Raw genomic sequence first — 24,738 nt, 5'->3', positions numbered from 1 at the left:
TTTTACTGTCCCTGCTCTTACTCTGCTAAAGCCCTTGCGGTGCGGTGATTGCAGGGCGGTTCTCCCACTATACTAACGAGTATCAGTGAGAGGGGTCACATACTTATCATCATGTCTGAGAGTGAATTTCCTCTCCAGCTTGTGTACTAAGTGCAATGTACCAATAGCGGAGGGGGAGGGTAACGCGGAGGAGTTATGTCTGCAGTGTTATTTATTGGCGCGGCCAATTACTGTCACTGCTCCGGTACAGGAACCTCCCTGGGCTTGTTTCGCTAAGGCGCTTACAGCCCTAGTGGGCCAGTTAGCTCCGCCACCTGCGTTTTCCCAGATGGGATTGTCCCAGCAGTCAGTGGTGTCGTCACCCATGCAGGGGTTCCCGAGACAACTGATGGTACCCCACAGTCTCCCTATTTCCCTTCCCCAGGTTTCCCAGGAGCCTGCGTGGGTTAATTCACTGACAAATTCAGTACAGCATTTGTCGGAAGTGTTACAAGGGGAGTCTGTGTTGCGGCCGCATAAACGGCCTGTGGCGTCTGTCTGCTCATTATGAGGATGACGACGTGACGTTCGATGATGGGGAGATTCTGGATCTATCTGACCAAGAACCTCTCCGTACTAAAGAGTCGGACGCTAAGTCAAAGGTTTATATTCCTGGCCTTATTCGGGCAGTCCGTACGGCTTTAGTCATTGAGGATGATGATCCTCCGCTGTCCAAGTCCAAATATGCCTTTTTCAAGGATATTAAGGGTGACGCCACAGTGTTTCCTCTTTCGGGTCAGTTAGTAGACCATTTAGAGGAGGCGTGGAAACATCCCGGAAAACGGTATCAGCCTCAGAGGCGTTAAGCCGTGGCTTATCCTTTAGCTGACAATTATTTTTCTAAGTGGGAATCCCCTCCACAGGTGGATTCTCACGTGACACGCCGTGTGTTGGGTAGCCAGAGCTATGGAGCCCTGGGCTGATAGTTTGGAGGCGTCTTGGGATTCCGACTGTTTGGCTGAACAGGCCGAGTTGGTGGGAAATCTCCGGGATTCGGCCACTTACATAAATGAAGCGGCCTTGGATATCAGTATCCTCACCTCTAGGATTTCTTCTGCAGCTGTTGCTGCTCGTCGCACCTTATGGTTGCGATCTTGGAAAGCCGATGCTGATTCCAAAAAGGGCTTTTAATGGAGAAGTCTTATTTGGTCCGGATCTGGACAAAATTGTAGCTACGCTGGCAGCAGCCAAATCTGCATGTCTCCCGTCTACTGCGGTCCCTTCAAGTTCGGGTACATCGTCCTTTCGGCATTACAGGGCCCAGGGTAGGCCTAAAGCACAGTCTTTTCCCCGACAGGCTGGGCCCAAGAAATCGACCAAGCCCAGGAAACAGGCCTGGAGTACCAGACGTCCGGCCCCTACGTCAGATGACAAACCTGCGGCCTGACGGTCCGGGCCTCCCTTTGGGGGATCCCAAAGTGGGAGGCCGCCTGCTGCAGTTTGCCCAGTGTTGGTCGATAACCACTACAGACAATTGGGTTTACGAGGTGGTTTCTCACGGGTATGCCCTCTCCTTTCGGCACAGGCCCCCATCCCGATTCTTCACCACAGGCCTTCCATCAGACCGGAACAAAGCCTTGGAACTGCGGACGGTTTTGCACACTATGCTCCAGGCTGGAGTTATAGTGCCTGTTCCATTCTCCCTGAGGGGCCAGTGTTTCTATTCCAATCTATTTTTGGTGCAGAAACCCAATGGGTCGTACCGTCCTATACTCAACCTCAAGGCCCTCAACAAGTCCTTGAGGGTGCCTCGGTTTCGGATGGAGACCCTACGGTCCATCATTCTGGCGCTGGAACCTGGGGATTACATGGTGTCTTTGGACATATAGGACGCTTACCTGCATGTCCCTATTCTTTTGCGCCATCAGCAGTTCCTCAGGTTTGCAATCCGCAACTATCACTTCCAGTTCCGGGCGTTACCTTTTGGCCTGGCGACAGCACCACGAGTGTTCACCAAGGTCATGGCGGCTTACCTGCGGATGCAGGAAGTCCGCATGTTGCTGTATCTGGACGACCTTCTGTTGGTGGCAGGATCTCCAGAGCTCCTTCTACGCCATTTGGACCTGACGATTGCAGTACTGCAACGTCACGGCTGGTTGATAAACTGGCAAAAGTCCACCCTGATCCCGTCTCAGAGGATTCTGCACCTCGGAGCCTTGTTGGACTCCAGACAGCAACGGATCTTTGTGACGGGGGGAAAAGATCTCTGCCTTGCAGTTGCGGGTGCGCTGTTGTCTACAGTGTCGCCGAGTGTCTCTACACTCGGCGATGAGGTTGTTGGGCTCCATGGTGTCAGTATTCGACATGGTGGAATATGCCCAGTTTCACTCCAGACCTCTGCAGCAATTGATCCTGTCCAAATGGAATGGTCTGCCTCAGTCTAAGTCCCAGACGATGGTGCTCACTCCGAAGGTTCGCCTGTCTCTAGCCTGGTGGTTGCAGACGACTCACCTCAACAAGGGTCATCCATTTTGGGTGGCGAACTGGGTCCTGTTAACAACGGACGCCAGTCTTCGGGGCTGGGAAGCTGTCCACACTTGTTCCAGGGCAGGTGGACTCCGGCAGAAAAGGAGCTTCCAATAAACATCTTGGAACTCCGCGCGGTTTTCAATGCTCTCCAGCAGGCACATCGGGTTCTCCAAGGTCACCCCGTGCAGGTCCAGTCGGACAACGCTACCACCGTGGCCTACATAAATCGACAAGGAGGAAACCGAAGTCGGGCGGCACTCGTAGAGGTGTCACGCATCCTGGTCTGGGCGGAGCGCAATCTCCCGGCCATATCAGCAGTATTCATCCCGGGAGTCCTCAACTGGGAAGCGGATTTTCTCAGTCGCCAGGACGTACATCAGGGGGAATGGTCTCTGCACCAGGACGTCTTTCAACTTCTGGTGGACAGGTGGGGTCTTCCAGAGATAGACCTCATGGCGTCACGGCACAACAAAAAGTTGCCGGTGTACTGGTCTCGAACAAGAGACGAAAAGGCATCTCTGGTGGATGCTCTGTCCGTCCAGTGGACGTTCCGGTTTGCTTATCTCTTTCCCCCGTTTTCCCTTTTTCCGCAAGTAATCCGGAAATTCAAATAGGAAGGTAACCTGTTGATAGCTCCCGAGTAGCCCAGGCGGCACTGGTTCTCAGACCTTCAGAGTCTGTCCGTGGACATTCCTCTGCGGTTGCCGCTACGACCGGACCTGCTATCACAGGGTCCTTGTCTTCACCCGGACCTGGATCGGCTGTCTTTGACGGCGTGGCTGTTGAGACGGCCATGTTAAGGTCTAGGGGGTTTTCCAGCTCTGTGGTGCAAACCATGCTAAAAGCTCGGAAACCATCGTCTGCAAGGGTGTCGACCGAGAGGTTATGCCCCTCGGGAGTTCCGCCTGTCTAGAGTGTTAGCTTTCCTACAGGCGGGGCTAGACCATGGGCTCCGCCTTGCTTCTCTGAAGGTGCAGGTGTCTGCCCTGTCAGTCTGGTTCCATCGTAGGATTGCTGCGCTCCCTGATGTGCGCACCTTTATGCAAAGTGTAATTCGCTTTCAGCCACCTTTTGTTCCACCGGTGGCGCCTTGGGATTTAGCTGTGGTCCTGAGGGCTCTCCAGGGACCGCCGTTTGAACCACTGGGCTCAGTGGACCTTAAATGGCTGACAGCTAAAACAATATTCCTTCTGGCCATTGCTTCGGCCAGACGTGTTTCTGACTTAGGGGCTCTCTCCTGTAGACCCCCTTTTCTGATTTTTCATAGGAACAGGGCGGTGCTGCGCACTCGTCCTGGATTCCTTCCCAAAGTTGTTTCAAGTTTCCACATCAACGAGGAAATCGTTGTGCCGGCTTTTAACTCACCTTAAAGATTTATATTGACCGCACTTCTTCTTTTAGGAAGTCGGACGCCTTGTTTGTCCTTTTGTGGCTTCCGTAAAAAGGGTTGGCCTGCTTCAAAGCAAACTTTGGCAGGTTGGATTCGTATGGCTATTTCAGAAGCTTATCTTCATGAAGGCCTTCCGGTTCCTTCTTCTGTGAGGCCACATATCACTAGGTCTGTGGGTCCTTCATGGGCAGCTCGACGTGGTGCATCTGCAGTCCAGATCTGCAAGGCGGCCACGTGGCCCTCTGTCCACACCTTTGTGAGGTATTACGCGTTTGACACCTTTGCCTCTCAGGATGCTTCCTTTGGGCGGCGGATTCGCCTTTCAGCACAGGAGCGTTCTCACCCTTAAAGTATACTGCTTTGGGACATCCCCAAGGTATCCTGTGGATACACTATGGACCCTGATGCACCTGTGCTGCAGATGGGCTTTACTCTGCAGCACAGGTCTCCCTCTGGTGAGAATGTGATTCTTGTGTTTGTCCAGATCTTTCTTCTCTCTCTTCCTTCTCCTCCTCCGGCCTATGGCTTGGTACGTAACTGAGATGCCTTGGCTCGGGGGCGGGGTATAGGAGGGGGACCCCCTTGCATCCTAGGAGGCTGAAAACTTCACTTCACTTGAGCAGTAATGCTCAATACACATTATGCCGCACAGTGCAAATCTCCCATGCCCCTTACCCTTACACATTATGCCACAGAGTGCAAATGCCCCCTGCCCCCTTCTTTTACACATTATGCCACACAGTGCAAATCCTCCCTACCCTTACACCTTATGCCACACAGTGCAAATCTCCCATGCCCCTTACACATTATGCCACAGAGTGCAAATGCCCCCTGCCCCCTTCTTTTACACATTATGCCACACAGTGCAAATCCCCCCCCCTGCCCCTACCCTTACACCTTATGCCACACAGTGCAAATCCCCCCCTACCCTTACACATTATGCCACACAGTGCAAATCCCCCCCTACCCTTACACATTATGCCACACAGTGCAAATCCCCCCTACCCTTACACATTATGCCACACAGCGCAAATGCCCCCCTGCCCCCCCTTTCACATTATGCCAGCCAGTACAAATCCCCCCTCCCCTTACTCATTATGCCAGCCAGTACAAATCCCCCCCTGCCCCCTCCCCTTACACATTATGCCAGCTGGTATAAATCCAGTACAATACAGCACACTTACCTGTATTACTAAGCTCCTCAAAGCGTCACTGTGGGAGCCGCGGGGAAGCCACAGTCTGTGTCCGGCACTAGCAGTTGCAGGCATGACCACAGCACCAGGGCAAAGGCGGCTCAGCCGCCGCAGGGCACTCTGGGACTGGATTAGGTCTCTCCCAACCCAGCCCCTTCCAGAAGACACTCACTAGCACTGACTACAGCAGATGGGGAGGGGGCGGACCACAGGGTAAAGGCTGCTGCAGGGCTGCCCGCTGAAATGTGTATTCGTAGCGGTGCGCCTGGCAGATCAAGAGCCAGGCACACCGCTACTATTACACATTGTAGCGGGCGGTACATTGCTGTTATCACGAGTGAAGGCGACTAGTTCCGCCCACAGGGCATGTGCGCTCTGTGCAGGCGCACCGGCCGCACCACCCTAGTTACGGCGATGTGTGCCCACTGCGGTAAGTGATCATACACTTTATACTTAGTTTAGCAGTGTGAGGATCTAACAAGAAATTATTAGTATGGAAACTACCATATTGGGAAACCTACCATACACTTTCTTTAGAAAATGCTGAATTTCCTGCTCTAATATTGTGTGTTTTATTTTCTGCTATATTTAAAAGCAAATATTAACTATATTATTTATTACAGGAAAAACCAAATGTATGATGAAGTCGTCAGACTGTGTAATTAAACATCCTGGTGTTTATAGCACTGGCATGGCAATGGTGGTATGTATCCAAGTCACTAGATATTTTATTGTTTATTATAAGTAGTATTCATAGTATTACTATTATTCTATTTAGTTACTTAATTTTGGTGCCAATAAATGTTTAATGCATTGTGTAAATTTGTATTTATTACACACAAATGTGAGTTCTCACACTTCTGAACATATAATGTATGCATAGTCGAAATTAGGTTCTTACCTTTTGGTGTATACTTCATATTATTCAGCCAGGACAGTCCAGAGTTCTGGAGTATATGCTTCATTGGGTATGCAGTCAGTAAGTCGATATTCATAGGGGCAAATTCAATCAGATGCAAGATTGTTTCATAAAATTTCCACACTTTGCTCTACTCTCGTCGATGTTTCGAAAACGTTTGTGCAAAAAGCGAACTGGGAGAAGAGCGTGAATAAGTGGGAAAACCGACCTGAACCCCAAAAATATGACAACTAAGATAGCAGAACCATATAGAAGGCTGTTAGCGGCCAGAACAATAATTCTGGAGGGTCTTACATGGTGTCAAATGGCTGTTTTTTGCACTTTTTTAATGGTTGAAAAATGATAGGAAGAAAGTGTTTTTCATAAAATTAGTTGTTCTAGCATTTTGTGGTACGGGAAAATGCTTGTACAGTGATTTTGGCTTTATTTTTTACTAGTTTGTAAAATGTCAGAATAAACGCTTTTAGCTTCCATCTGCAAGTTCAGAAACCCCTCTAATCAATACAACACCTTCACATACCTGTCCCACATTATTTACACCTTCACATACCTGTCCCACATCATTTACACCTCCACATACCTGTCCCACATCATTTACACCTTCACATACCTGTCCCACATCATTTACACCTTCACGTACCTGTCCCACATCATTTATGCCTTCACGTACCTGTCCCACATCATTTACGCCTTCACGTACCTGTCCCACATCATTTACACCTTCACGTTCCTGTCCCACATCATTTACACCTTCACGTTCCTGTCCCACATCATTTACACCTTCACGTACCTGTCCCACATCATTTACACCTTCACATACCTGTCCCACATCATTTACACCTTCACATACCTGTCTCACATAATTTAACCCATTGAGCTTTTTAGAGAAACTCACCTGAAAACTGACATTTCTTTATTGGCCAAATTATGCTATTTAAACCCCTTTTTAAGTGCAACACCTCACTACTTACCTCAGATATCCCAGTGGTCGAGATGACGGCGCCGGGCTTTTGACCGGCGTTGGGATTTCGGCACCGGTAACAGGAGCCTCTGCATCTAAACCACTGGGATGCCGAACGCATACCACTGCCTGGTGTGGTCGCAAACTGTGATCACGTAAGGGAGGTGGTTAATCAATCGTTTTGCTATTTTAACAGAAATAAATTGAACATGAGTCTGTTATTGTAGTGTACAGTGTGTTTGGGGAAATATACTGTATATACAGTTTAGAATCTATTTAAGCATATACACCATATAACCTCAAGATGGAGCTATAAGCACAGATGTGTTGGATATATAAAAGTTAATGCAGTGAGCATATGGACCCTGTTAACGTTACATTATCCCACACAACTTCCAATAAATTAGAAATAAATACACGCTAACCTTTCGTTATGTGTTGTAGGAAGCATGTTTTGGGCTAATCTATATGTGTAGAATATGTTGTCGGTAAATGGCTCTTTCCCACTTCTTAAACATCTTCTTATGATCTGTAGTGGAATACATCACTGCTATTGCAAGGCACAACTAGATCATAGATTCATGCCAGAATGATAAACGTATTTAAGGCTGTGGAAATTATAGAAAACCATTCCCCACTTTATAAGGGGGCCATTGAATTACAGGGAAAGGGTCTTCCTCCATATGAAATAACAAAGGAGGTGGTGATATATAAACATTTTGTAAGATTCCTATATGTTGACATGGTTGATTTTAGAAAAAATACTACCTGATAAAACTGGTTACTGCTGTAAATATTCAGGAGATGTACATCTAAGAGAATGACAAGTGGTTGTCCGTGATCTTAAGCTTATTGTGGTGCAGTTCTGTTTCATGTAATCACATTTTTTATGACATTATCTAAAACTTTTTTTTTTTTTAAAAGGTTTGTTATACAATTTTATATGCTTTTCTGCAAATATGTAGTAACTATCAGTGGTTCACATGAGCTATGTTCTAGATTTGCACGTCTCTTTCTGTTTGCAGGGTGCAATTTGTGACTTCTGTGAGGCCTGGGTGTGTCACGGCAAGAAATGCCTCAGTGTGCACGCATGCCTCTGTCCGCTGGCCGCTGCTGAATGCATTGAATGTGAAAGGGCAGTCTGGGACCATGGTATGTTAATGCATTAAGTTTATTATAGAATTCTAGACACCCAAAAAAAAATGTATGAACAAAGCACTAATCTGCATTTTTGAGTCTAGCAGCCTAAATGAGTATTGTCAATGTATTTGTAAGTTGCCATAGGTCTGCAGCATCATACAAAGGGGAATAAAGCACACTGTATGTAACAATTATCATGTTGGGCAGTCAGAAAAGGAGGCCAAGGCTGTGTAAGCATAGGACCATGAATGCATTGCTGAATACATAAAACATGCTACTAAGTGACATACAGGAGGGAAATGGTAGAATGCACTGGTAGATGAAAAGGGGACAGGCAGGAATACAATAGAAAGGAGGGACTGCTTACAATATAAAGTACATATTTGGTATTTAAATGAGCTGCAATGACACATCAAGCAAACAAGTTGTTTAGAAGAGCAATATATGGAAAGGGAGCCCTATACTGCACACCCTATATATAATGGGAGGTGCTGCCTGTGGAGACTATTGTTGCAAACCCAAAAAGAAGAATTACAGATGCACAACTCCAGCATTACTAATTATGGGTATGGGCCTACCCACCGCGCCCAGGTAATCTCTGAGTGTAGGTCCTGCGCTCTGGATTTCAACCCCAGTATGTTAGGGACCTACCGTCAGAGGTTACCTGGGCACGGTGGATAGGCCTATAACCATGGTCATGATTATGCCAAAACCTCTTTTTTATTATTTGCAAAATTCTATTGCAAAATGTATTATTATATATAATTAGTAATGTTGGACTTGTGCATCTGTAATTCTTCTTTTTGTGTTTAGAAGAGCAATATACTCTGCTTCAGGAAACTGAGGAATTGTGATTATATTTGGGATCAGTTATCTAAAATTGCCAACATAAATGCTGCCAATATAATCATGATCAACTGCCTTACTACTACCAAGAGAACAAAGGAGAGAAGATTCCGCACAGAACTTAATTAATAGATACCAACCACATTACATCCTTTTTGACACTGGACCGTATTCAATTAGAAGCGAAAAGCTGTTTTCGCGTGGTTTTTAGTGATAATTTCGCGGGTCAAGGCACTGAAATAGGCAATACTTTTTCTCCAGAGAATAGCAGGTGAAAAAAAGTGTAAAATCTATATTTTGGGGTGCAGATGTTGGGAATCTTCTCAATCCTTGGGAAACCCCCCCCCCCCCCCCAAAGGACGATTCACCCAAAAAAATAATTAAAAACTTCCAGGATCCCCCCAAAAAAATGCCTATGAAATTTGGGCCAAAAATGTCCCCTTCTTAGAGCAGCACCAGAAGCTTAATTACTCTAGTTTCTGAAGTTGTCCCCCACTGGTGTCAAGTGTTTTTGGGATTGCAGGTGCTTGTATGAAAGAGGAATTTCACTCTTCTAAAACTTCACTTTAGAGACATTAATATATACTAGTACCCATTTTCAAGCACCCCAAATTTGATGGGACTAACTTTCACCAAAAAAATACTGCTTAATGCCATTCTTCCCTAGCTTTACAAGAACACTAATAATAAGGATTTTAAACAACTTCAGTACCCCAATTAGTTGTATTATGGTTATTGGAACACTTCTACATTGATCCCCAATGTTAGTGCATCTTTTTTGGGGGGTAAGGCTGATCTCCCCAAGTCTAACAGTACTTTCCGTCTCTTCTGTATTCGCCGCTTGCCATTTTCGCCTGTTTTGGAATTGAATATGGCGGGGACACACAAGTTAAGTTTCCGCGTCCAAAACATGCGAAATCGGCAAAGTACGGCAGGTGAAACCTTTTTCCGCGGGTGCGAAACTAACAGAATACGGCCCTGTGTGTCATATTCCACCGTTGGTGGTGCTCCTAAAACCCAAAATGTAGAACACCGAACAGAAGAAAGAAGGGCTTGTTGCTGGGGCACTCTTATTATTCACATAGAATTCACATAAAATATAACTTTTAATATATACGGTTAAAATTGGGGGGCACCCATACTACACAAGAATATCAAACAAAATGATATATGATTATACTTGTATGAATGCTAAATCGTCCAGGTGTTACAATTTAACACCCGTGGGATGTATGGCGAAAATATTTCATTCAGTTTACGTACCTCCTTTAATGTCATAATTAACATATATGCATCATAACAACGTGAGGATTGTTAACACTATGAAATTAATGTGCTGGTTATCTTATACATTGAATATGTGAAAGCAAATTATACAAATCCTATTTTGTGTACCACTCTGTCCTCATCATTCTCCTGCGTGCCTTAACCTACAGCATCTGGTATTCCCAGGTGGTCTCCCATCTCTACTAACTAGGCCCAGTGCTGCATAGCTTCCAAGATCAGAAAAGATTTGGGTGTATACAGTAAGGTATGGCTGTAGGTATGTTATCAAATGGAAGAGTAAAAAACGCCCAGGTACACAGACAAAGCTAGAATGATTGTAGGACTATCTCATATGAGGAGTTCATTCTATTAAGTAAAACCCAGTTCAAAGATAGTAAAGCATTAGCGTACTTTAATTGTTCCATATATAAATCATGGATGAGTACCCTCCCTGGGGAGATCGGGTCCGGCAGCAGGCTGTCCAATGGAGACAGAGGATACACCCAATGGCAGACGTACAATGAGAACAGTACTTAGTTTAAAAGAACAGTCTGCATGACACACGGCAATGGAGAGGTGAACAAGCCACCATCTAGGCAAAACGCGCGTCCTTTAACCCTGGTACTGTATGTATAGTTACTCGCTGACAGGCCGCCGTGTCTGATCAGCTGCTACGCTCTGCATATAGCAGAGGACATTTTATTTAGGGAAAACTTAGAATTAACACATTAGATTGCTGGAATTGATCTGCAAAGTTATGTCTGTTTTAATACTGACAGAGTCTAGCCTTGGCAAAACGTACTGGCTTAGTGATGTCTGATCACTGATTAGTATATCCGGACTGAACGACACTAAGATGTGACTGTCTTTTCCACTGTGTGTATATAATATAATATGTGTGTGTGTGTATATGTGTGTGTATATATATATATTTATATATATATATATATATATATATATATATATTAGTGTACTATCTGTGCCAAAATGTTTGTCAGTGACCTAAGAATATTTTTTAGGACTCTTGATATGCAAAAATACCGTATAGCCTGAATGAGTCCTATGGATTTGTTAATCATGTAGTGATCTATATGTGGAACAATTAAAGTACGCTTCTGCATTACTATCTTTGAACTGTGTTTTACTTAATAAAATGGACTCCTCATATGAGATAGTCCTACAATCATTCTAGCTTTGTCTGTGTACCTGGGCGTTTTTTACTCATCCATTTGATAACATACCTACAACCATACCATACTGTATACACCCAATCTTTTCTGATCTTGGAAGCTATGCAGCACTGGGTCTAGTTAGTACTGAGATGGGAGATCACCTGGGAATACCAGATGCTGTAAGTTAAGGCACGCAGGAGAATGATGAGGACAGAGTGATACACAGCATAGCATTTATATAATTTGCTTTCACATATTCAATGTATAAGATAACCAGCACATTAATTTCATTGTGTTAACAATCCTCACGTTGTTATGATACATATATGTTAATTATGACATTATAGGAGGTACAATTGTATGTATGAAGTACACCATATAGTACATATAATTATTGAGTCAACACATGTAATGTCATTCATGAATGTGTTGCCAAACACTGAACGTGAGAACAATGCAGCAATGTCAGATGCTGTGAATTGTGATACATACAAAACAAATGAAACAATATATGTTCTTGGCTAATAGAAGTAGTACAGCACTATGCAACCTCCTTCCCCTCTGCTGTCTAGTGTCATTGCAAAGAGGACACCAGATGAGAGAGGGACTCTGGTGATGCCGATAGAAAGAAAGGTAAAGGTAGGCATGAGAAAATCCTGTGCAAGGTGTTAGATGGTCTCTGTTGCCGGAGGCATTGCAGAGGCCAAATGCGCCGCAGGAGTGTCACACCTATAGAAGGAAGATACCTGTATCGTGGTGGCTGAACGGAGATCCCCTCGACAGTGAAGAGTGGTGCCCCTGTATGATATAGCAGGAGCTCGTGGTGATGATAAAATAATCAAACAATCTGATAAAGGTGGTAATACGGTCTTGTGGCCAAAAGACATGTATATCCGAGAATCCCATAAACAGTTATCTGACACCTCGTGTTACCAACACCTTATCTTTAATCCCATGGAGAATTATAAAGAGATTTACTTTTTTATCATTGATCAAGCAAGACAACATGGGACTATTACAAAGCAAGAACATGATTTTCTTAAAGTGGATAATCCGAAAATACCTACATTTTACCTTCTCCCTAAAGTCCACAAAAATTTAACCAATCCCCCGGGGAGACCTATTGTCTCAGGTATTGGTGGACTAACGGAAAAGGCTAGTTTTTTTGTTGACACGCATCTTAGATAATTTGTGACAGAATTACCGTCATATGTCAGAGACACAACAGATGTCCTGAAAAAGATCCATGATGTAAGATTGGAAGAAAATCAATTGTTGGTAAGCATGGATGTTGAGGCATTGTATACCTGTATCCATCATGAATCAGGACTGAAGGCAGCTGAATATTTTCTTCAGATGGAAGGACTGGAGGACTTTCAGCTTTTTCTCCTAAAATTACTGAAATTTGTCCTCACTAAGAATCATTTTGTTTTTGACAATCGCCATTATCTCCAGGTAAGAGGAACAGCTATGGGGGCAGCTTGTGCCCCCACGTATGCTAACCTCTTCCTGGGGTGGTGGGAGCGTGAGATGGTTTTCACAGACGCAAACGAGACATACACCAGACATGTTGTTGCTTGGTTATGCTACATAGATGACCTTCTCATAATATGGGAAGGCACTAGAACCCAACTCACTGAATTTATAACGAGTCTCAATAAAAACACATTAAATCTTAAATTCACATATGAATATAGGGACACCAGCATTTCCTTTTTAGATCTGAGGATCTATAAGGATAGTAATAATATGTTGGCAACTTAATTATCCGCAAGAAGACGACAACAAACAGTGATTTACATGAGTCTAGCTCTCATTTTCCTCCTACTATAACCAACATTCCAAAAGGGGAATTCCTAAGGTTGAAACGAAACTGTTCCGATGAGGTGATATTTAAAGAAAAAAGCATCGAACTTACGAATCGTTTGAGGGAACGTGGCTATAGCCACAGATTGATCAAACGAGCTAAAACAGCGATCAATTCCATTAATAGAGATACTCTTATCTTTCAAACGAAAGAAAAGAAGGACCCCAATGAAATTCGGTTTGTGGGAGATTATTGTAAAGAATGGAGAGAAATTAAGAGCCATACAAAAACATTGGCCCATTCTGTTATCTGATCCTGTTCTTGCGGACAAATGACAACCAAATGTCACCATGAGTTGGAGAAGATCACCTAATCTTTGTGACCATCTGGTTAATAGTCATTTCACCAAAACCAAATATAAACCATCATCTATTACTGGCAGTTCCGCTTGTGGAACGTGCAAAGCCTGTAAATACATTTGCAATAAACAAGAAGTTAAAGACACTTTTGTTACTACCATCAAGATAAAGGATTACTTCAATTGTAAAACTTCAAATATGGTCTACTGTATTTCCTGTCCTTGCAACAAGATGTATATCGGAATAACTACGAGGATGTTAAAACAGCGCATCCTTGAACATGCAGGGAATATACGGAATGCATCAAGGGACCTAATCAACATGAAACAAATCACTACGGTAGCCAGACACTTTCACTCCCTTCGGCATGATAACACACACCAAATGAGGGTTTTTGGTTTAAACCATATCAGGATGGGTATCGGAGGTGGTGACACTCATGAGAGAAAGTGAATGGACCTTCAAGATGGGTACTCTGGCCCCTAGAGGTTTAAATGAGTTTATCAATTACTCTTTTTGAAGAAATATTAAAACATATTTTTGTATTTAATACATTTTTTTATTAAAGATAGTGCATAAAGGCACATCTAATTTAACACACATTATTTTGAATAAATGAAAAGCCAATATTTTACATTATTTTCCAATTTCCTACATTCACTCATCTATGTTATTATAATTAAATTATGAGTCTAAAATGGATGTTATCGATATGTGAATGGATGTGAATGTCTGCATTCATGCATATGTTTTTATATGTATATGTGCATACATATATTATATTTCTGGCTATTTACATGGCTAAATGATATATTTATGGTTTTATACTATACATGGGTACAATCTATTTGTATAACAAAACAGCATTACTATATGATTATATCAAATCTCCCCTTTCTTTCCCCATCCCCTCCCTCTTTTTTTCATAGCACCGATTATTTTGTGTCACTCACTTAGCATCTTTAGTTTTCATTCCTCTTTTTAAGAGTCGAACATGGTCACGTTGTCACTTAAGTTTTACCTTTTTCTCGTGTGTATGTGTGTTTGGGTACGTGCAGAGCATACATGCAGACATGCGTGTGTGCTGTGTACGTATACATATGTGTATATTTAATATTTTCTTACAGGGATCACCATTCACTTTTCCTCTCACATTGACATTTTAATCCTCTCACAACAACACATTCACTTTTATCTTCTTATTATTTTTACACTTTTACTTTTAATTATTCACACACATTATTTTTTCATTGACACTGGGCACTATTTTATCACATCCTTGCATTATTGTTGATGTTCCAATTACTAGATATGCACATATTTCATTTTATTTTATTTTGTCATCCCTTTTAGTTAATTGTTTCACATACATTGATAACACACATGCTTATTAAATATTGCCGCGTTATAATGGCTTTTCCCTTTACTCTCCTTTTCTCTAATCGAATAATTATATATATATATAATTATTTATTTCTACAGCCTTTTTTTATAATACGATTATTGTTATTTTAGAAGCAACTAGATACAATTAATATATCATTTATTTGCAACATTTTGCCGTATTTATTTACACATCTAGAGCTGAAGCAACTGCCAGTTTGGATTCTTAATAGTTTAATTGATACAATCTGTGTATGGAGGATCTACAACTAGGTCCTTACTGGTTAGAATACTATTCTCTGGTTACATGCGTGTATGTAATAGCGATACTCAGAGGTCATGTTAGGTTGTAGGTGAACAAGCCGAGGCGAAACGCGCGTACTACCACGAGCTCCTACTATATCATACAGGGGCACCACTCTTCACTGTCGAGGGGATCTCCGTTCAGCCATCACGATACAGGTATCTTCCTTCTATAGGTGTGACACTCCCGCTGCGCATTTGGCCTCTGCAATGCCTCTGGCAACAGAGACCATCTAACACCTTGCACGGGATTTTCTCATACCTACCTTTACCTTTCTTTCTATCGGCATCACCAGAGTACCTCTCTCATCTGGTGTCCTCTTTGCAATGACACTAGACAGCAGAGGGGACGGAGGTTGCATAGTGCCGTACTACTTCTATTAGCCAAGAACATATATTGTTTCATTTATTTTGTACAGATCACAATTCACAGCATCTGACATTGATGCATTGTTCTCACGTTCAGTGTTTTGCAACACATTCATGAATGACATTACATGTGTTGACTCAATAATTATATGTACTATATGGTGTACTTCATACATACAATTGTTTCATTGTTTGTTCCTGTATACTAGTAATAATACACTGGGAGTATTTGGGTATTACACCCTTATTGTGTTAAAGTACTCTTAGTGCCACTGAGTTTGTTGTACGGAGTTAATTTCGCCGTCCTACTAATTGTTTTCGGTGTTTTGATTTATTTATTTGACATTTGTCTTACACCGTATGTTTTTCTCACTGAGGGACAGACTAGTCCATCATTGTAATCTAGTCTGATTATTACAACCCCATTTTTTTAAACATAATCATTAAAGACTATATTTTAATATTAATAATTTCTTATTAAGATATACTTATATAAATGAGTGCCCCAAGAAGGAAATTCTCTGCATAGCATTCTTGCTATTTTTTTTGTCTCTAGCTTTGTGGTCAATCACAATTTTTCCTGGGAGCACCGCCAACTATTCCAATGGTGCTGATGTAAATCTATATTGTTTTACAAGTTGGTTCTTCATATGTGCTACTATATTTGAGTCTAGTGCGGGATCATCTTTATATTGATTGGCATTATAGGAGGTACGTAAACTGAATGAAATATTTTCACCATACATCCCACAGGTGTTAAATTGTAACACTTGGACGATTTAACATTCATATAAGTATATTCATTTATAATTTTCTGTTTGATATTCTTGTGTAGTATGGGTGCCCCCCAATTTTAACCGTATATATATTAAAAGTTATATTTCATTTGGATTTTATGTGCATAATTAAGAGTGCCCCAGCAACAAGCCCTTCTTTCTTCTGTTCAGTGTTCTACTTCCAAGAGAAGTTAACCTGTTCCTTTTTATAGCTAGTGAACTTCATATTATAGCGTGTGTGCAAATATTGGTTGTTGGCCTGATTGTGGAAGGATAAAGTACCAGTGAGGAGGCAGGAGGAGAGTGCAGTTACTAAGTATTGTGCTGAGGAGATTAGGGGAAATGTGGTACTGTACACACTGCGCTCACACTGACTTCATTGGACTTTTTTCCTCTATATAACTGTTAATGTGTGATCTTCTGTAGAAATTCAGTATAAGGAGTTGCAGAGATCCTCCTTTCTGGAGGCTTTCTTCCAGTCTTTAGCTTTAATTGTAAAAGTACCGATGTGTACTTAGCAAAATTAAAGGTTTTCTTTGTTAGTTTTTCAATTCCTGTACAGAAAAATTAGAATGTATGGTAATTTTGTAATACCATAGCAATGCTTAACCTGCAAACTGCTAATGCCAAACACATTGAGTGTGGAAAGTTCCTTACATCACAATGGGGCAGTAAGTGTTTAATAAGGGCCCCAGGGAATGAAACCTAAACCATTCATTGTCAGCCGACCGCTCATACACATGCAGCCGCAGGGACGGGGTTGTGTCGCGACCCCTTGCCAGCAGGTCCTGCGGCTGCCTGGAAGATAATGGTCGTTCGGTATATATGAACGACAATCAGCTACAGATATATCTGCAGATCACTCGATCTGCAGATATATCTTTGCAGTATGTACCCACCGTTAATGGCTTTCCGCCTAAACCCTGCAAAGTGAAACCTTTTGGACAAATTGGTAATGGCTAACATTTTATGTTTTTCCAGTTGCTCGTTTTTAGACTGTGCTGTTTTTATGTTTACCTATATTACAGTGTGAAAAATTAGATCCATTTGTCCAGGCATGTTTATTTCTGCTGTAATCAGAACACGGAGCAGATCTGCTGTATAAATAAAACTACCCTTTATCATTTTCAACTTGAGCAGTGCTGTCTTGTATCAAAAATGTGTAGGTGGGCACAGAGGAGAAGAAACATTTTCTTGTAACTGCATCACACTTTCTCCTTGTATCTACTGTATCTTCAGTTCTGCAACCTACTGTGAGGCACACGCCCATGCTTTGTAGGCTTATAATGATGATGATGTGTGACTGACTTTCTCCTGTGCAGGTGGCAGGATATTCAGCTGCTCCTTCTGTTACAATTCCCTCTGTGAAGACGACCAGTTTGAACATCAGGCTAGCTGCCAGGTCTTGGAGGCAGAAACCTTTAAATGTAAGTTTTTATTTCTAAGAGTCTCAGGTTTCCGATTTTCCAGAGATTCGTAAAGTATACAATACATCCTTATCCCACCCTGTATGAGAAGTAAATAATCTTCAGTAGAACAAGCTCTGTTTACTCATGGTTGAATACTTTATAACATATGAGGCTTGCCAAAACAAAGACCACCAAATGTTAAAGTAAAAGTTTCAGTGAGCCATAAGTAAAGAGTTACCATCATTCTGCAATAAAAAATGTTTTCCCAAAGCAAATAAGCATGTATGTATGGATTTTGTATGTTGTTTGTTACGATCAACATCTTTCTTTTCTTTTTTTTTTTTTTTTTTTTTTTTTATTCTGCTGTATTCGACAGGTGCTTCCTGCAATCGCTTAGGGCAGCATTCATGCCTCCGCTGCAAGGTAATGCATCTTTTCCTTTCATTCATCTTTTCAGGGCACCCAAATATGCTTTGTCTTAAAGATCACTAGCTTACTGTGATGTGTAACCTTGATGGTGTTGAACTAGATCTTCTTTTATGCTCAGGGAGCCAGATGATGGATCAGATGTGGGAGGATCTGGATTGACTATCCCTGCAGTAGGGGGGGTCACCTGTTTCTGCAATGATTTACTGCTACTACTTAGAAGAAGTTTATGTAATGTCTTTTAACCTTTGCTCAAATGAGTGTTCCGTGTTGTGCCGTGGGATAATGTTTTATCATTGTAATTTGGACAGGCCTGCTTCTGTGATGATCATGCTCGAAGCAAAGTTTTCAAGGCGGAGAAAGGAAAGGAGCCGCCCTGCCCTAAATGTGGCCATGAAACCCAGCAAACTAAGAATTTGAGCATGTCTAGTAAGTCCTCCTTTTCTTTTTGTTCTAGGTAACACATTTTGATTCAATATATAATGTTAATACAAAAATAGGAATATAATTGAAGTCCCTTTTTTTTTTTCTCTGTGTTGTCTTAATCTGAATGAATTGGTATAAATAATTATGCTTACATTCTTACTATCCAATGGATCCTTCTCGGTTCCTAGCGGCTTGCGCAGGCCAATGGCTGCGCATGCACATTTAGACCCCCAGGTTATAAACACGGAAATCTCTGCTTTGTCGGGACTACACTATATCAGAAGAGCTGTCCTGGCAGTGAATAGGGAGGAGATGTATCGCAATTTATTTTCGAAAATGTATACATCCTTTTCCCCCTACATATACTGCTATTGTGGTGTTACATTCACAAGCAGCCATGGAATGTTTCTGTTTGCTGGAGCTTATGGAACTGCAAGCACCAGCAGGACCATAGATATGGAAGAGCAATTGAAAACCATGCTGCATCCTCTTGTCACTTTGTGCTGATTAAATGTTAGGCTCGCGTCTGGTATAACTGTGTGTTAGAGTGAACAGGTGTTTGTTGTTTTGTATATGTGTGTGTTATGAAAAACTGAGGTGATCACTAGTGTGTGGGAGAAGGAGGAGGGTAATCTTGTATTAAATTCAGTATAGCCCACACTAATTTACCTGACTTGGTCTGGGGTGTGAGTCTCACACAGTCCAGAGACCTTGTTACAGTCCAATAGGTGATGATCCTTGATATGTAAAAGTAATTGTCCGATGGTGTCAGCAAATCCTTCGTTCAAGTTTGTATAATCGGATGGATTGCACAGGTGCTGCTTTTATACTTTTAGTATTACAGGAAAGCATGGGCCTGATAACACAGTGATTTAAATATCCCCTTAGGGTCTATGTGAGCAATGCACAATAATTTATGAAACTGAGGGCCTAATTCAGACCCGCTCGCGAGCGCACAGCGCTCGCAAGCCGGTCGATGGTCTCCGACTGCGTATGCGCCGCCTCCGGCTTGCGCGAGACCCGTACTGCGACGGCAGCTCTGTCGCAACGGGTCTCGCTACAAGATTGGGTGGCTGTCAATGTTGATTGACAGCTCGCCCCATTTTGTAGGAGGGTGGCTGCACAAACGCAGGCGTTCCCTGAGGAACGCCTGGCGTTTGGTCTGCCCTACTGACATCAATCGTGATGTCAGTAGTGGACTTCCTGCTCTATTAGAGCAGGAAGTCCACTCGGGTTTGCGAGAGCGGAGACCCTACCACAGGCGACCATCGCCAGGCCGCACCAAAATCTGTGGGTGGTCACCCACAGCTTAGCGAGTGGCCTGTAGGCTCGCAAACAGCCTCTGAATAAGGCCCTGAGTTAGTAATTTGGTCCAGTAAGTGTTCAAGTCCAACAACACAATAGAAGGTCGCACCAAAGAAAAATTATCACTTGTCAGTTTATACCATATGACCCTTATTAGTGCATATATGGCTCAATTGAGTCTATGTAGTTCTATGGGTTGCTACTCCAGGACCTGTAATATTGATATTCAGGAAGCAAGAAAAAGTCCCTATACAGGAGTGCATCTATAATTGCATAGATATGTTATAAAACTTAACCTTTATTCAATTTTATTAATAAACATGTAATTCTTAAACAAATTCAGCAAAATAAAATAAGTAAAAGAAATTAAAAATTAATGCTATGATTATCACTATGTCCCGTTATTTATTATGCTGCTTATATAGAAAATACACTATATCTGGCCAATAATTGTATTCGGCTCTGCACATACAAGAGCGTCAATGTATCAGGGAATTAATTAGTTTATAGATATCCCCACAGTTTTTCAACAGTGTATATAAAAAGATACAGTGTCTCATATACCATCCTCATAAATTCCATGAAACAGTGTATCTAAATATGGTTTCTCAATTATTGCACATACTCTGCTCTGTGCAGCTTGTTAAATTCACAGTGCTGTTTGTTTCAGTATTTATCTATGTATTCACTGTCATACAATACAAGATACTAGATGAGGGAACTCAATTTATTATTTTCATTGATTAAATGTTGCTGTTTATGCTGACAGCTGTTTAAATGAGAGCCATACCATGGTTATATGGATTAGGAAAACTGTTGCATGAACCCTTTCATTAACAGCTCAGTATGACAACTAATTAATGGATTGCAAAGGCTGCTTCATTCCCACTATATTGTAGTAGTCTGTTCAATAGATACTACAGCCGCAGTCTATCAATAGTATATTTCACATTACTAGTCCACCGCTATATTGAATGTAGTAACAATGCTCTGGTGTCAGTCTCCCACCGTGCTTGATACCACATATACTTTCAAGTGTTACATTCACCCTCTTAGTAGTCCCGTATATTGACAGTACTGCTAGCGAGTTGATGGGGACACTGCAGTAGTGATTTGTTCACAGCGTGTCTCATATCATTACAGCCCGGCTAGGTTAAGTATGTTAGCATCGCTCTAGTACGAACGCCCAGCTGTGGTCATTGTATCATGCGCTAATATGCGCTACAGTACTATGGCTAGTAACAGATCTATGGCAGCAAATATATTCATTCAGGCATAATTTAGACAATCACAGCTAAACGCTGATGCGCGTTTCGCTGTAGCTTTTTCAAAAGAGGCAAGCCGACCGCTGCCTTTCCCGTTTCTTTTATAGGTTGAACCTCCAATCCCTGCACAATGTTTTGGAAAAAAATGCAGTCCATTTTATGATTTATTGTGTTTCCATTTTAATTGTTTCCTTCTATATTAGTATAGTCCATGGTCAGACACATCTAAAATAAAATTGATCACTAAACTCAAATATATATAGAAATAAATAAATTCATACATTTGTATTTAATATATTGTATAATTGATAGCCTATATAAATAATATAATATTAATATATCCTAAATAAAATTCCATCTATTATGAATTATTAATGTGAATAAGTATATAACATCTATTGTGAAATCCATAGTTCAGTGAATAAATTCGATATTATATTAGTGTTCCATCATCTAGTATCTTGTATTGTATGACAGTGAATACATAGATAAATACTGAAACAAACAGCACTGTGAATTTAACAAGCTGCACAGAGCAGAGTATGTGCAATAATTGAGAAACCATATTTAGATACACTGTTTCATGGAATTTATGAGGATGGTATATGAGACACTGTATCTTTTTATATACACTGTTGAAAAACTGTGGGGATATCTATAAACTAATTAATTCCCTGATACATTGACGCTCTTGTATGTGCAGAGCCGAATACAATTATTGGCCAGATATAGTGTATTTTCTATATAAGCAGTATAATAAATAATGGGACATAGTGATAATCATAGCATTTATTTTACATTTCTTTCTTTGCATATCTATACCCATTTTATTTAGCTGAATTTGAATTTGTTTAAGAATTACATGTTTATTAATAAAATGTAATAAAGGTTAAGTTTTAAAACATATCTATGCAATAATAGATGCACTCCTATATAGGGACCACTTTTTCTTGCTTCCTGAATATGTGTTCAAGTCCCACAGGTCTGTTCTCTCCTCCTGCATCTGTTCCAGAACGATTGCTCTGTAGTCAAATAAATTGCAATCCTGAGGGTCCCCGATCTGGGATGGCTTCTGGTTATAGCTAATTGGTATGCAAGTAGGGCCAGTGCATTGGGTTACATCTGGGTACCCGCTCTTCAACCATCTGACGCTTTCTTCCATATCTATTAACCACAGAAACATTGGACCTGTCTGTATAGGTTTACGGCAGCTCCCCTCCATCTCAATTAGGCAGTACCAACATAAGGATTTGAGCACAGGATCACCATATTAGAAACTGTTAAACTCATCCTTTTCAAGATTCAACCCTATGTCATTATTATTGTCTAAAAACCTACACTAAATGCTTGACTGATAATGACTAGATTAAATGTTGCCTACTAGTAACCAGTTCTTGCTGTTTGCGCTCTGTAGCACGTACACTGAAGTTTGGCAGGCAGACCGGAGCTGATGACGATGAAGATGGTGCCTCTGGATATGAAAACTATTGGAAGAATCTTGCATCTGGTGCCACCAGCACCTACTATGATGAAGAAGAAGAGGATGATGAGGATGAAGACGTGGATGATGAGGAAGGAGAGAGAGACTCTGACACGGAGGCTTCAGAACCTTTTAGTCACTTGAATTTAGGCAGAACATATGCTAGTGGCTATGCCCACTATGAAGAGTCTCAAGAATGAGACCTTTTAAATGGTGTGCAAAACAGTCAATTACAGTAGCTTTGCTGTACACTAACTTGCCCATTGTCAAACACCTGTGCCTCATTTGGTAAGCAAAGAATACAATATTTATACGTAAGACTTATTTCAATATTCATTTAAAATTACAGTCATGATACTTTCCCTGAATATATTTAAGATTGAAGTGATATCATGTATTTGGTTCTAGATAAATTTAAATATATTTGTTGATTAGACTGCAACACCACAGTGGTACACAGTAGTCACAATGGGGTAAATGTACTAAGCCTTGGCGAGAGAAAGTGGATAGAGCTAAAGTACCAACCAATTGGCTCCTAACTGTCATATTTCAAACTGAGGGCCTCATTTAAAAACTAGTAATTTTCTTTTTATCACTAGTTGGCAATCTTAAATGGGGCTCCAAGCAATCTGCTTCTAAAGCTGGGTACACACTGATAGATATATCGCCCATTCAATGGAATGGGCTACATATATATAATATGCATCGCTGGGTGTGTACAGCGGATATATCTGTGAACGCTGTAGTTCACAGACCTATCCAATCTGCTGTGCAGCACAGTAGATGGGCAATATATCTGTCATCAGCTGTTGTGTAAGGGCGACCTGCCGATCGTCCATACACATGCGGAGACCTGGCGGTGATTGACAGCTCAACTGGGCGGGCGATTTAAATGCCCGTCCATTTGAGCTGTCAAACCCGGCACATCGGACAGACGATTGGTAAGGGTGTATACACTTGCCAAGCGTTAGGTAGGTTCGGCCGACCTAGTGTGTACCCAGCTTTACTATCATGTGTTTGAAAAATGACAGGAGCTGATTGGTTGGAGCACCAATTAAGATTAGTAACGAGTGATAACAAGAATATCACTCATTGGTAAATGAGGTGAGGCCCACAGCCTGTAAAGTAACAGGAGCTGATTTGTTGGTACTTTGTCTCCATCCACATTCTCTCACTTTCCAAGGCTTAGTATGTCTCCTCCATTATGAGAAAGCATGGTAGGATGCTTACATGACATTAGTAAGCAAGAAATCTTAAGTAATGGACTCTTCATATTTTGAGTCATTTAGGGGCAGATTCAATTAGCCACAAGGTTCCGTTGTACGGATATTACAGGAGGTAACTCCTATGGGAGCAAAATGTTAAGGTTTTCTTGCCCTAATATCCACGGTCTGACCACACTTCTATTTGAATCTGCCCCTTCTTTTACTCGGTATGAAAAAGCCTTGAACTTTCATAGTTTAAAATGAGTCAATGTATAGTATTTCTTTTATTAAAATAAATTCCAAAACCTATAATGTTATCAAGAATGTACTAATTTCTGTGGAAAAAAATAATTTTGAATGTTAGTGCTATTTTATTTATGGTTTACAAGAGGAGCATTTTTTTGTGAAGGGACAATGTTGTTTTATGGGCAAATTATAATATATGTTCACTTTTAATGAGATTTGTTTTTGGCTGCAGCATGGAGAATTAGTTTGTATGAATCACTCTGACACCTTAAGAGTCCCAACTGATATATTTCATTGCAGAAGAGGGTTCATGACTGAATTTGAATTGGATCAATAAAATAATTGTATTCTATATGATTTTATTACTTTGGGCTTTTTATTTATACTTTTGTCTGTAAGTACCATCTAACGGTCTACCATGTCAAGTTTCTTGTACAAGGGTGTAAAACATTTTTGAATGAAAACATAATAAAGGGAATTTAGAGATGGAAAACTAGCTGGAATAGAAATCATTGATGTACAGTACAGATGATCCATTGTCTGCCAAGTTGGACTTTGAAGGTGATGTCTTATAAAAAAAATTC

The 24,738-nt window shown here is 41.5% G+C and overlaps 1 protein-coding gene and 1 pseudogene across 2 annotated transcripts in view; both read left to right on the top strand.

Annotated features, from left to right (window-relative positions):
• NOAZFP (nucleolar atypical zinc finger) overlaps positions 1-24,511 on the top strand; it is a 57,281-nt gene extending 32,770 nt beyond the window's left edge. For both annotated transcript variants that reach the window (XM_088445780.1, XM_088445781.1), the window contains exons 5-10: positions 5,715-5,794; positions 7,997-8,123; positions 17,715-17,819; positions 18,178-18,224; positions 18,539-18,656; positions 22,638-24,511. In XM_088445780.1, coding sequence (XP_088301906.1) covers positions 5,715-5,794; positions 7,997-8,123; positions 17,715-17,819; positions 18,178-18,224; positions 18,539-18,656; positions 22,638-22,903 — 743 coding nt within the window. In that variant the 3' untranslated portion in view covers positions 22,904-24,511. The remainder of the gene's footprint in view (positions 1-5,714; positions 5,795-7,996; positions 8,124-17,714; positions 17,820-18,177; positions 18,225-18,538; positions 18,657-22,637) is intronic.
• Positions 11,463-11,581, top strand: LOC148507667 (5S ribosomal RNA; annotated as a pseudogene).
• Positions 24,512-24,738: the final 227 nt, after the last annotated feature.

This window comes from Taudactylus pleione, unplaced genomic scaffold (assembly GCF_031769625.1).
Source record: "Taudactylus pleione unplaced genomic scaffold, aTauple2 ptg000389l, whole genome shotgun sequence".
Taxonomy (NCBI): domain Eukaryota; kingdom Metazoa; phylum Chordata; class Amphibia; order Anura; family Myobatrachidae; genus Taudactylus; species Taudactylus pleione.
The sequence above is the reverse complement of the archived record's forward strand: the minus strand, read 5'-3'. Positions and strand labels throughout refer to the sequence as shown.